Genomic DNA, 14,265 nt, shown 5'->3' on the forward strand with positions numbered 1-14,265 from the left:
GGGTGTGTTATACCAGAAGAATTCTGTGAAATAAACTCACTTTCAGACTGTAGTTTTACTTTAGATGAACAAAAATAACATAGATGCTTTATAATAAAAGATTTTTTTTTCAAAATATACAATTAACTAGTAAAATTTCCAGATTAAAATACGTTACTCAGTGTTAAGTGTGAATTCTTATAAAAAACAATTAATTCTAATTTTTTTTAATTAAAAAAAGAAAAGAGTGGGTTAAAAATTACTTTCACAGAAAATGACTTTAATTAATATTGTACAAAAATAAAATACATAAAATATTTTTTACCAGAATATTTTGGAATAATTAAGCATTTACTACCCCTACCCCCAATTTTAGTATCCGTTTGCTGATACACAAATAATTTTTTTTTATTCTCAACACCATTAGTATGATTACGCCATACTTATATATTGATAAGAGTATAAAGCAACATAAATAAATAAGTCTTATGTCATTTTTAACAATGTCCTTGACCTTTTAACCTTGAAAAAAAACGTATTTATACAAGAACAATTCTGGGAGATACAAAAATGTACATGTAATCTTGTTATTATGTTAGCTGAAAAAATATAATATTTTTTTCCTCATATGTACAGGGAATTGCAAAAATCATGTAAGTAAAATCAACTTAATATAAATATTTATTATGATATAACCCCCTCCCCATCGATTTCTTTTTCTATAAAATAAATACCTATAGATTCAAAAACCAAATGTGTTTTTCCCTATTTTTATTTAAAAGAATAATTATAGAAATAATTTAGTCCTTAATGTTTTATTCTTTTTAAATTTATTTCCTCTCTGTAATACGGTTATTTTATGAACCTTTAATTTAGAGCCAGGAAGATTTTTTTTTTTTGAATTCACATCCTTAAATTAACTAGTACACAATCTTGTAATGATACTACAAGAAACATCTGTTATATCCATGGTTTCACACAGAAAAGGATTTTTTTTCATCAGAGAAAACTTGGGAAATTTTTTAATTGCAGGGATTTTTTTGTATGCAAACGAATGTACAAATGCACCGGTCTATAGCTGTAACCGCGGTCTAGATTAGCGAATTAGCATGATTATAGATGCAAACTTCTACATTATGTACATGTTTCTTTACTGTGTTCACTGAAAAACGAATAGAAATAACAAAAGTCTGTTAATAAATTATATAGTTCAAAGAAATAAAAACTTGCCTCATTTTCTTTACACATCGAAAGATGTGTACTATTTTTAGAACTTGGAAAACCCCAAGTATGTATTTTAATTTGAAAAGAATGTTTATGCAGCAATTTGTCTAACAAAACTACTGTATCATGGTTTTCTATCAATTTAACATTTGTTCTTTACTCTGTTAAGTTTTTTTCTCTGCTCTGATGAAATGTATAATGCCAGCGTCTATCAAACCGTGTGACGAAGAGCCATGCTTGTTTACGACGGCCGATAACTCTTCGACAGAAACAGTGTTGCGACATCGGCAAATGCCGTCATTTTTACCGGAAGTGCCCTGTTATACATTTAAATCCTTAAGTAACCGTACTCAGCATGCACAGTGTATAGTCATGAAGAGCTTTCAAAATTGTGAATGCCGTGGCCTCTAACGAAAATACAAACCAAATTCAAATGTTGGAAAGTTGTTACATGATGCTCAGGTAACCTATCAGACCCGTGGACCTTTTGTTAATTTTAAAGTATTTAATCAAAAAGTATTCAATTTAAATCTATGCCAAGTAAGTATGTCATTTTATTTATTACATGCACCTTTGTGTACGCCGGCTGGTCCATTGGATGAGACCGAGGTCATGTGTCGCAGATGATGTTTCCACGAACAATATCCATCACTACTTAATGGCCCTTGGGCCGAGTATAGTAAAAGCATTGCAGCTTTCCACTGGTAAATGGTTGTGTCTCTGTATAAGTACAAATTATCGAGAGCGACGTTAAACAACATAAAAACAAACACTCGTGTACGTACGCGCGTGCATGTGAGCACTGACCATGTCAATTAGTTGTTGAGCACAATAAAATCCAAATTGTCGTATTTTCAAAAATAATTTTTAATGAAGAATATTTTTTTTGTAATCCAAATTACAAAATTTTAAAAAATGGTAAGAATTAAACAAAAAGATAATTAAATATGAAAAAAGACTACATGACATTAAAGTTTAGGTGAAAATGTCTCATAATTAGAATCTTCTATGTACAACAAGAGTGATCGAGTCACGAAGGATAAGTCACAAAGATGGAGCAACAAAGAAGATGAAGCTTTTTTCAGCATGAACACCTCCATTTTCTTACTGTCACCAGCAAAATAGGATATCAAAGACACGCCATTTACAATTTAATATGTTACAAGCTTAGTGGAGCTTTAGCATCATAAGAATCTCCTTAAATTCAGTGTCACTAGTAATCGTTGTTATCAAGGACACGTCATATAGGCCTACGTCCAGTAAAATACTTGGTGCGGTTTTATCATCATGAGAGTTCCCTTTTACTCAATGTCACCAGTACCCGTTGGTTATAAAATACACTTCATATACGTCCAAGAAAATACTTTGTATCATTTTGTCATCATGAGAGTCCCCTTAAATTCAATGTCACCCAGTAACCGTTGGTTATAAAAGACACGTCATATAAAATAAAGTAAAATAAATTAATGTGGTTTTATCATCATGAGAGTCTCCGTTACGTCATTTCCATCCATCACTACAGGCCTCCATGGGCTAGCCCAGTATGCCGGAGACCAGGGACCGTTAAGGAAACTTTTCATACATTTTCTAAACCACCAGCCCCCTTTATACATATCTGCACAGTTTTGGAAATGTATATCCAGGTCTCTATCTGGCGTACTGAAGGACATTCCTGAAAGCACTGTCAAACCGTCATCTAGAAATATTTAAAAAAAAAAAAAACAACTAAGGAGAACAGCTTTAGTTAAATCTAAAAATACACTCTGTACATAGATTTCTAATAAAGTGCATAGATTTTTCCTATGTACGTAAGATTTAAACACAGAGCATACTTTAACCTTTCCTTTCATAGACAGGACACAGTATTAAATTTTAAAAGGGCTATAAGAACGTTTAGTATGTGAAATATATGGAGATAACGAACAGTATCAATGCAAGATCAATTGCCAAGAAAACAATATATACGAGGGTTGTCAGGTAAAAACGTGGACAAGTTGTCTAGTGTAAAAAATAATCACCACTACGTTCTGAGTTTTTTACTACTCTTTAGAACATATTTTATGAATATACATAGCGAATTTCAAAGAGTTATGTGCATAAATAAACAAATAATAACGTTTTATATTACGTGTTGTATCGCCAAACGGCGCCCGGATGATAACATCAAAGTGTCTAAATCAGCGACACGTTTCATCTTTGCTAAAAATAAAGTTGGACGAGTACTTCTACAATATAGGAATGTACATACTTTAGTCTCCATAAACAGTTCAGGAACAAATCTGGCACATATATGCGATCTACTGAAGATTTTTTCAGTAAGTTACGGACAATATTCTCACCATCTTTCAACTGAATAGACAATCCTATTTGGAGGGTCGCAAATGACAGCGTCTTTTGCTATTACAATAACAGTTTGTCTGTATGTTTTGTACAACTTGGGGACTCAATCAAAAATGAATTCGTTAAGAAAAATCCAATTTCATTTCAATACTAAAGATCTGGTGATTTTGTAAAATTTCTTTCTGTTATATTCATTTAAAGTCTCTAAAGGTGTCATTACAACATCTAAATCTAAATCAAACTGAACTGCTCTCCGGTGCGCCATTTTACGTGGGATGTATTCATCACTTTCTCATTTCGAATGCTCGGGAACTGTCCAAATTTAACCAAATGCCTTGAATATTTCAAAAAGACGATAAAATTTATTATGGAAACGAATTGACGTAATTTTTACCCTGTATTTGAATGAATATTCTTGTATTCTTTAATAAAACCTTGTTTTGTTTTTTTTTTACTTTGCGCCGTAGGACTGTACCCAGTGCACATTCAAGCTTAAAAAAATCTTTATTTTTGTTTAGATTTTACCAAAACTTACGATGCATATAAATTTGACAAATAAACTTTTCCAAATAATATTTCAGCTTAGTGCGCCCATTATTTATCGAGAAAAGCGCTTTGTCCACAATTTTACCGGAAAATTACGTATATAATAAATATTGCATGTAGTTGAGTGTAACAGTGAAAATTTTCACCAAAAGAAAACAGCGAGGCGCAGCCTAAGTTGACAATGGTTTTCGAGGGGTGTTAATTTTCATTGAAACACTCAACTACATACAATATTTATTATATAATACGGAATGTTTTATACAAATACATGTAACAGTGAACCTTGCGCGCATAAATTCTGCGCAGTCGCTATTTTTTGGAATATCACCCGTCGTCAAGCACTGTTGACTGTTGTTACGCTTAAGGGCGTGAAGTCATCATTCAGCGGGTAATAGTGTTTTTTTAACAAATATTTCTCGACCAATTAGATTTCAACAATTTACATGAAAGTTTATTATTACAAAATAAATGTACGAGCAGAGCAAACACGGATCTACAAAACATCGGAGGTGGGATCACCTACCATTGAGTAGTAAGCATCCCCTACCGACCTGTTACACCCGCCGTTTGTTTAATTTTTACCAGCTCCCCCCACTCACTTACCCAAGGTTCCGGCAGTTGGTCCTCCAACAAAGAGTCTGTAGTTGTCCGACTCATCAGAAACTGAGAACTGATCGTAATATTGGTATAACACACTGCCATCTTTTAAAGTGATAGAGACGAAGAGAGCGCAGTTCCTTCCCCATGTAAGTTGATGAATAACCTCATTTCCTATAACATTTAATTGAATATATTTAAGACATACAAAAAAATTAAAATAAAATAAATATTATCCAGAACTGATTAATGCAAATGGCCCATAGTCCACATGCTGAGTATCTTTGGATCTGTTGTTTTACCACAGGCACCTGAAGTGTGGATAATTAAACCCCCCTACCCACCCCCACTCCTTTTAAAATGAACAAAAATGTAAGAGAGTATAATATCTCAAAAATATATAATTTCCTCGTCAAACACACTTATATGTCGTTTAATGCAAGCAGATTGTACTTTTTCTCACGTTTAAAAAATGGCCTTATTCGGTTTAACAAACATACACAAGGTAAGAAACAAGAGTTGTAAACAAACGGGAAGACCCCTGCTTCTAGAAAGATTACCAAGGTAAAACAGTGTTAATTATCATAAATTTGCAAGCCCTCCGTCGTGGAGTCTCTTTAAGTACAGATGACAAAAACAATTTTTTTCTTAGAAAAGGATTTAATATCATGTCAGATGAATTTTATTAGGGAAAGCTTAATGGTAAAAATCAGCCTATGTGATATTGCTAATATTTTGTCATTTTGATCTTCCTCTTAAAATTTACCTGGCTTGGTATATTTTTCTTAAGTTTATATTACACTTTCAGCACCATGTTAACATATTCTGAATTTTTTTTTCACCTGTAAACCTTTACTGAATGTGATTTGTCTATATTTGTTTGTTAGCTCACCTGAGCCAAAGGCTCAAGTGAGCTTTTCTGATCAAAATTTGTCCGTTGTCTGTCGTTGTCGTCGTAGTTGTTGTTGTTGTTCTGGTTGTAAACTTTTCACATTTTCATCTTCTTCTCAAGAACCACTCGGCCAATTTCAACCAAACTTGCTACAAAGTATCCTTGGGTAAAGGGGATTCACATTTGTTCAAATGAAGGGCCACACCCTTTTCCAAGGGGAGATAATTATGAATTAGAGAAAAATTAATGGCATTTTTAAAAAATCTTCTTCTCAAGAACCACTGGGCCAGGAAAAATGAAACTCTTATGGAATCATCTTCAGGTAGTGTAGATTCAAGTTTGTTAAACTCATGACCCCTACGGATAGGGAGAAGCCAAAATGGCCGATCGAAGTTTTACATAGAAATATATATGAAAAATCTTTAAAAATCTTCTTCTCAAGAACCACTGGGCCAGGATTGCCCAGGAAAGATGAAATTCATGTGGAATCATCCCCAGGTAGTGTAGATTCAATTTTGATCAAATCATGACCCCCGGGTTCAGGGTGGGGCCAAAATGGCCGATCAAAGCTTACATAGGAAGACATAGGAAAAATCTTTAAAAATCTTCTTTTCAAGAACCATTGAGACAGGAAAGATGAAACCCATGTGAAATCATCTTCAGGTAGTGAAGATTCAAGTTTGTTCAAATCATGACCCCCCGGGGGTAGGGTGAGGCCAAAATGGCCGATAAAAGTTTTAAATAGGAATATATAGGGAAACCTTTTAAAACCTTCTTTTTAAGTACTTCAAAGCCATGCTTAGTGATATTTATAGGGAATCATCCTCAGGTATTATAGATTCTAGTTTGTTCTAATCATGACCCCCTGGGGGGTTAAAATTCAAGCCCCCCCCCCCTCCCCGCCCTCAGTTAACTTTCAGTTCTGATCTGATATGTGATTTTTTCTAGCCAATTGCTCAGGTGAGCGATGTGGCCCCTGGGCCTCTTGTTATTGAAATATTACTAATATTTTTCAAGTCTATTTCATTTTCCAGTTCTTTGGAGAAGAAATTCTAAGAACCATCCACTTTTCTAAATGTGACATGATGTCATATCTTTTTCAAAGAAAAAAAATTGCTTGTATCATCTGTCCTTACGCTAAACCCCGCTATTAGCGTTTGATATACCATAACCGGACTATTTATTAATCCGATACATAAAATTTTCTCCATTGACAGCTTAGGAGGAGGTTATGAACTCACACTTCTGTTTCGCCTTATCTGATTGGTTATTTGTAATAAGTTTAAATATATAACCAATCAGATATGCCGAAACAGAAAAGCGACTCAAAAACGTCTTCCAAAGCTGCCAATGGAGAAAATTTTATGAGCCTTTGGCTCAGGTGAGCTTAATATTAATGACATGAAAGGCGTCAATTTGGATACATAAGCTGACTGAAATCTAATTTTTATCGGAACTGATGACAACACATAAAAAAAAAACATTTTGTGAGAAATATTTGCATTTGTAAAGATATATAGTCAAATAAGAAATAAACTTATACCAATCCAGAAGGAGTCATCCAGATTCCCGAATCCATTTTGGTATTCCACCCATGTTCTTATAAAACTGACAGATCCGCTGATACGTTTTTGGATCACCTACACAGGAAACACAAAAATATGAATTACAACTGACAAAAAATCACTTCAGGAAGAAATTTTTCAAATGTTTACATTTAAGCATCTCTTTTGTTTTGTTACGTTTCGGAGACATTTTAAAAGTGATCAAATATTCCAAGAGAAATGCCTATAAACTGTTTCTAAAGCATTCTGAAATTATTTGAATAAAATGTAAAGGAAAAAATGAACTATATTCAAGCACAGAAGTCTATTTAACAATAGGAGACTGCGGATATTCTTGTTTCATCAACTGTATTATAACTTGTTGGTGTGTGTGTAGAGAGAAAGAGAGAGAGAGAGAGATCTTACCGTCCACCATCTACCACAATTCTCCATATAACACAACACATTGACACCTCGTGACTTGTCATTCTCAAAAGGATGAATTTTGTAGACACCAGACTGTGTGTGTCCAGTAACGTATATATTCCGGCAGTCCATAGGATAGCTTGCATTAACTTTGTCTACCGGAAGAGCTGTTAAAGTGTGTATGTATAAATAGTTTTTTTCGTAAAAACTTAATACTACAAAAAACTTCATCAGGTATTAATGCAAATTAAAAAAAATGATAAAATTTTAACAATAAAACTCAGTATTAACCTTCTGGAAAGAAATGTTTCCACCCGGCTTCCGCTAGTGTTATGTTAGACTGGTCAAACGAATGGTGAATTCGGCACTTTTTTTCTCTCAAGTTAAACCCGAAGCAGCCACAAGTGACGTCACACATAGCAGAACAGAAGGCCAGGGAGGAGTCATTGTATTCTACTAGAGATCCACCGTCTGACTTTTTTCCTTCAAAATTTACATCTTCTAAATACCGACGTGACAATGCAGCCACCGCTTGTAGTGAGACTGCTATCAGGAAAAGATTGCAGAAAATTCTCATTTTATCAATAGATGTACGTGTCAACTGAACTTAAGGGATCACTTTAAAAGACTGGTATTTTTAGGATTAGATAAACCTGTCAACTAAACTAAGCCGCGTCACTTTAGAAGACTGATATTTTTTGCAGTTCTAAAACATATATTATTTTAAAACTCTTGAAATATTCTGACGAAGTACGTTTAAAATATTGATCGTTTAATTTACAACAAACGAAATGGGACATTTCTTGGAGGATTAGTTTCATTTGCTACGTATTCAATATTCATGATAGAATTATAGAATCGCTTATCTAAACGTATTAACAGGCCATTTAAATCCCCACTTTGCGAAATTCTTTCATTATACATATCTGTTAACTTTAATTCAATCGTTTTGTAAAGTTTCATGTACTTGCAGATCTTTACTTTAATTTTAACATATGTTGCACATAACATTATTTTGCTTTTTCTAAAAGATTAAAATTCTTTTATCTATTTCAACTTAATTTTAATTGCAAACTGAATTTAATATTAATTTTGAGCTCAATAGATATTTTGAGCATAGCATGCATGGTATAGGTAGCATAGCTCTGAAAACAACATACAATCACAATATTAATGTGATCCCGAATAAATATTAAAATAAATTTATAGTAACCTGACATCATGAGTTTTAGGCAGGTTAAAGACGTTAATAATTACCATTGTGCAAAACTAAAGCCTGACAGCTATCCAGATAAATTTTGTTCAAACTGATTAGCTTTATTTTTGTGCAAACGGTCATAATTAGCATCGGGATCGATGTCTATTTCTGCCTTGAGCGAGGTGGTGCTCCGCTTTGCAGTGCCCTTGGTAAAATGTTTCTATTTTTAAAAAAGGTAATAAATACTTCCATAAAATTAAACAAAATTTGTTCTTTAATTTAATTCTCGACATTGATTTTTTTTGGTTTATTTCAATTTCTTATTTTTCATCCTTGCTTTATTTACCCCTCTCTCTTATAAGTGAACTAGTCCAATAATTTAAACCTTTGTAACAAAGACATTTATTTGCCTCTGCTGGGGATTGAACACGATACTTAGTCTATTGCTCTATCGATTGAGCTAAATGGTTAACCCTGGAGCCAAAACTAGAAAGGAAGCCATGTATCTACCGCTACTATATTGTCCTCCTTCCGAGAATGAGATGTCCTGATCTCTTTTGGTGTGCAGACGCCCTAGGGGCAATAATCTTGGGCAATCACTTTTACCCGCGAAACCCTTTGCTTCCATTTTTTGCGCCAAATGTAACGGAGGATTTTTTTTTGTCTCTCTGCTAGGGATTGGATCGGGGCCCTTGATTTGCCTGTCCAGCGCTCTATTGATCGAGCAAAACGTTAACCCACTAGCACAAGCTAGTATGAAGCCTTGTATATAAGACTATCTCACATAAACAAACACCATTTCGCAAATGATGCTTAGAACAAAAATATGAACAGCATTTTATCAATGAAGACACCCATATCAACAACAGAAATTGTGTGTATTTTTCTTGATTTTGGTTTTTTTTCTGACATTTGGACAATTTTTCTAAGTAATTATTTGTTTATTTCTCACATAATTTTTTTTAATAAAGTAAGATTATTCATAATATAATCATGAATAAAAAACATAACTCAGTTCTAGAGAATATAAGGATGTTCTTAAGTGAAATCATTAAAATTGTTTTTTTATGCGACCGGATCGATAGATCTGGGGGCGTATATTGCTTTTGTCCTGTCTGTGTGCAAACTTTAACCTTCGCCGTAACTTTTGAACCATTAAAGATAGAGATTTTTTATTTGGTATGCATACTCCACTAATGAAGCTCTTGTAACCCTGTGATCTTGACTTTGATCTATTTGCTAAAATTAGCTTTTTTCTACAAGTTTTTAATTTGCCGTCTTTTTTACCATTAAAGATAGATACTTATTATTTGGTATTCCTACAATTCTAATTAAGTTCCAATGATTCCAATTTCAATGACCTTGTCTATGACCTATATGCTAAAAATAGCTTTTTTGTCTTCAAACTTAAACCTTTGCCATAACTTTTAAAACGTGAAAGTAAGAGACTTCATATTTCGTATGCATACTCCACTAATGAGTTTCTTTCAAATGACTTATATGCTAAAAATAGCTTGTTTTCAAAATCTGTTGCCCCCGGGAGCATAGTGTTTCACAAACATATCTTGTTATAAAAGAAATAAAAAAAAAACGTTTTAAAATTGCTCGGACTTCTTTAAGTTATGTATACTGTTCGTTATGTCCATATTCTTTTCATATAGAAATTTTTTTTATTGACAGAGCGAATTGAAAATTATTGATTGCCTTCGATCTCTTTTTTTTCCAAAAAAAATCTTTTAATGACAAATTTCAGAAAGACACATGTTAAAATTGAACATTAAAAAAATAATTATTAACAATCAGTCCTGTTGTCCATTTCAAATGCATTACCGTCAGGGTACAGATTTCCTATTCTCTTTTTTCTATATGATAAACGGATTCTTAAAATAATGATATTTTAAATTTAGATGTTATCCACATTGACGTAGCATCGTTTTAGAAGGGGCAGTCATAGAATTTTTTTGTTTATTTAGTTGAAAAAAAAAGAAACAATGCCCAAAGTTCACATCCTATTTCGGTGAAAATACATTTGTTTTTTGAAAATCTTCTCTACTCCTATTAAATAAACTAATTAAGGACGTGGTTATGATATGCAAGAGTATACGGAATTTCGGGATGTACTTTGGAAGTTATGTAGGCTGTTTAAATGTGTAAAGTTATGGATAGAAAAAAAGGTGTAAGATCTGTCGATTTACAACAAGGTTAAAAATCTTTTGATTTAAAAGTATTTTATTGTCGAAAGTTAGTACCTTATGATATGAGTTAAATACCTTTATATTTTATACACCAATTTTGTTTAAAGCAATCCAAAAGGCGTGTGCGTCAAACATGTGCATTTTGAATTTTAACATATCCTCTACAATGTCTTTTGTCACACATTGCCAAGTTCTAGCAATAATGTCTATGCATATAATATATTGAATAGAGTATTGAAAACTAAATATACAAAACACGTTAATTTACACACTTAATCTAGAGAAAGTTCAAATACATAGAAAGCACAGCCCTGTCCCACGTATCGCTAAATTTATTACAAAAACATTGATAGACCTATCAATTTTCTTTAATAATATCTGTTTTCACTTCTTGTAGTTTCTTCGATTTTTCAAACATCATTTCAAAATAAATTCCAATAATTATTAAATGTTTTTAAAATTATTTTGACTTCCTTCAACCGTATTCAAACCCACTCTATGATTGGACGTTGGTCCTTTTGGATGGCCAACGTCGCGTTGACTGTCATTTTTACATATTTTTCCTGGGGTTATTATTTAGTATTTTCATTGTTTATATTGTAATCGATATTTGATATATTCCAAAATGATTTTACCCTCCTTTTTCATGATGCATATAATTTATATTATACATTGACTTGTTTTATATGGGGAAAAACATTTCAATTCAGGTACTTTACTTTTATTACTTTTTAACCTTGGTCCATGAGCACTCACTGCGACCTTAAAAGACGCTGATTTTTAAACAAGAGGCCCACGGGCCTTATAGGTCACCTGAGCATTATGCAACAACATTCCAGTTACAGTGTATTGAATTTGATTCAATAACATGTTTTAAGCCAGATGCTATATGGCATTCACAATTTTGAAAGAGCACCATTGATCATCATAACAATAAACTTAGCAGTCGCTTAGCTTGGTTACTGAATACCCATATGCAGGGTAGGGGAACAAAAATGCACTCCAACTAATCAGTAATATTCATCAATAATCAGTATTGCCCTTAACACTCTGACATAAACCCATGAACCTAGGTTGCACAAATTTAAAAGGCACCCTTAAAATTGCCTATCAAAAAGTAAATAAATGTTTTATAAATTCAAAAGACCAGATTTCAAACAGTTAATTCATTTCCAATATATATTAAGTAGAGCCCCCCACCCCTGACCCTGGGGCCTTGAAATTCACAATTCTGCAAGATTAGGGCCCTTGCTCATCATAACTATATAGGTAGTTCATCTACTTCATACCCAGAGACAGAGAAGAAAATTTTCAAAGATTTAATGTATTTTCATTTTATAATCAATAGAGCCCCGCCCTAACACCAGAACCCCTGACCCGGGGGTCATAAAATTCACAATTTTTGTAGAGGCACTCTTGCTCATCATAACTTTGCATTTAGTTGGTTTATTTAATACCTAGGAGCAGAGAAGATTTTCAAAGAATTCATGTAATTTCACTATATAATCAGTAGAGCCCCCCTCCCCCAACACCAGAACCCTTGATGATAGGGCCATTAAATTCACAATTTTGGTTGAGGCACACTTGCTCATCATAACTATGCACTTAGTTAGTTTATATAATACCTAGGAGCAGAGAAGAAGATTTTCAAGGAATTCACATATTTTCAATATATAATCAATAGAGCCCCCCCAAACCAGAACCCTTGACCCTGGGGCCATAAAATTCACAATCTTAGTTGAGGAACACTTGCTTATCATCATTATGTACTTAGTTAGTTTATTTGATACCTAGGAGTTGAGAAGAAGATTTTCAAAGAATTCATGTAATTTCACTATATAATCAATAGAGCCCCCCCCCCCCCCCCCCAACACCAGAACCCTTGACCCTGGGGCCATAAAATTCACAATTTTTGTAGAGGCACTCTTGCTCATCATAACTATGCACTTAGTTAGTTTATTTAATACCTAGGAGCAGCGAAAAAGATTTTCAAAGAATTCATGTTATTTCACAATATAATCAATAGAGCCCCCCCCCCCCAACACCAGAACCCTTGACCCTGGGGCCATAAAATTCACAATTTTGGTAGAGGCACTCATTCTCATCATAACTTTGCACTTAGTTAGTTTGTTTAATACCTAGAAGCAGAGAAGAAGATTTTCAAAGAATTCATGTAATTCCACTATATAATCTATAGACCCCCCCCCCCAACACCAGAACCCTTGACCCTGGGGCCATAAAATTCACAATTTTGGTAGAGGCACTCTTGCTCATCATAACTTTTTACTAACTTGGTTTATTTGATACCCAGGGGCAGAGAAGAAGATTTTCAAAGAAATCATGTATTTTTACTATATAATCAATAGAGCCCCACCCTAACACCAGAACCCCTGACCCTGGGGCCATAAAATTCACAAATTTGGTAGAGGCACTCTTACTCATCATAACTATGTACTTAGTTTGTTTATTTAATACTCAGGAGCAGAGAAGAAGATTTTCAAAGAAATAATGCATTTTCACTACATACTTATTTAGCCCCGCCCTAGCACTAGAACCCCTGACCCCAGGGCCATGAATTTCACAATTTTGGTAGAGGACTCAATCCTGATTACAATCATGCAAACAGTTTGACTGCTTGATGTCCAGGAGTAAAGAAGAAGATTTTTAAAGATTGCATTAATTTTAGTGGTTTTGGCCCCACCCCTCAGGCCCCAGGGGGGCAGGGACCATGAAATTCACAATTTTTGTTCCCCTTCACCCATAGATGCTTTGTGCCAAATTTGGTTGAAATTGGTGCAGTGGTTGCAGAGAAGAAGCTGAAAATGTTCAAATGTTAACGCACGACACACGCCACACGCCACACGACACACGACGACGGACGAAAACGGATAGCAATAGGTCACCTGAGTTTACTCAGGTGACCTAAAAAGAATAATATTAATCTTTATGGACTGAAGGAGATTTGAATGACAAAAAAACTGAATTCTTTGTTACACACTATCGATCATTTTCCCATTTATAATTTAGCCAATTGTCTGTTCTTTGTAAATTTACAGAGAAAAGGAAATGAACTGTAGATATAACGACCAGGGATAATTATCGAATCCTGTTAAACAATACAAATTAAGAGCATAGGCGACAGGATCCTCTATACAAGGCAGTGATCAGAGGCCATACTGACTGATGAATTGGATCAACGATTTACTGGAGTACTACGTAGAAGAATTAAAACTGAAGGAATGTTTATGTCACGTTCAATTTACAACACATTAGCTTAATCACTCAAATTAAAAATTAAAACACGTTAATTGCAACCGAAAGCAT

At 33.8% G+C, this 14,265-nt stretch overlaps 1 protein-coding gene across 1 annotated transcript; it reads right to left on the bottom strand.

Moving 5' to 3' along the window:
• Window positions 1-2,666: 2,666 nt before the first annotated feature.
• On the bottom strand, window positions 2,667-8,125 carry LOC134283248 (microfibril-associated glycoprotein 4-like). Its single transcript, XM_062765693.1, has 5 exons — window positions 7,840-8,125; window positions 7,549-7,715; window positions 7,122-7,218; window positions 4,693-4,860; window positions 2,667-2,899 (listed from the first exon to the last, which is right to left on the bottom strand). The coding sequence occupies exons 1-5, from the start codon at window positions 8,123-8,125 to the stop codon at window positions 2,667-2,669; spliced, it is 951 nt and encodes a 316-aa protein (XP_062621677.1).
• Window positions 8,126-14,265: the final 6,140 nt, after the last annotated feature.

This window comes from Saccostrea cucullata, unplaced genomic scaffold (assembly GCF_032062105.1).
Source record: "Saccostrea cucullata isolate Sc308-1 unplaced genomic scaffold, CSIRO_AGI_Scuc_v1 ctg5206, whole genome shotgun sequence".
NCBI classification, from domain to species: Eukaryota; Metazoa; Mollusca; class Bivalvia; order Ostreida; family Ostreidae; genus Saccostrea; species Saccostrea cuccullata.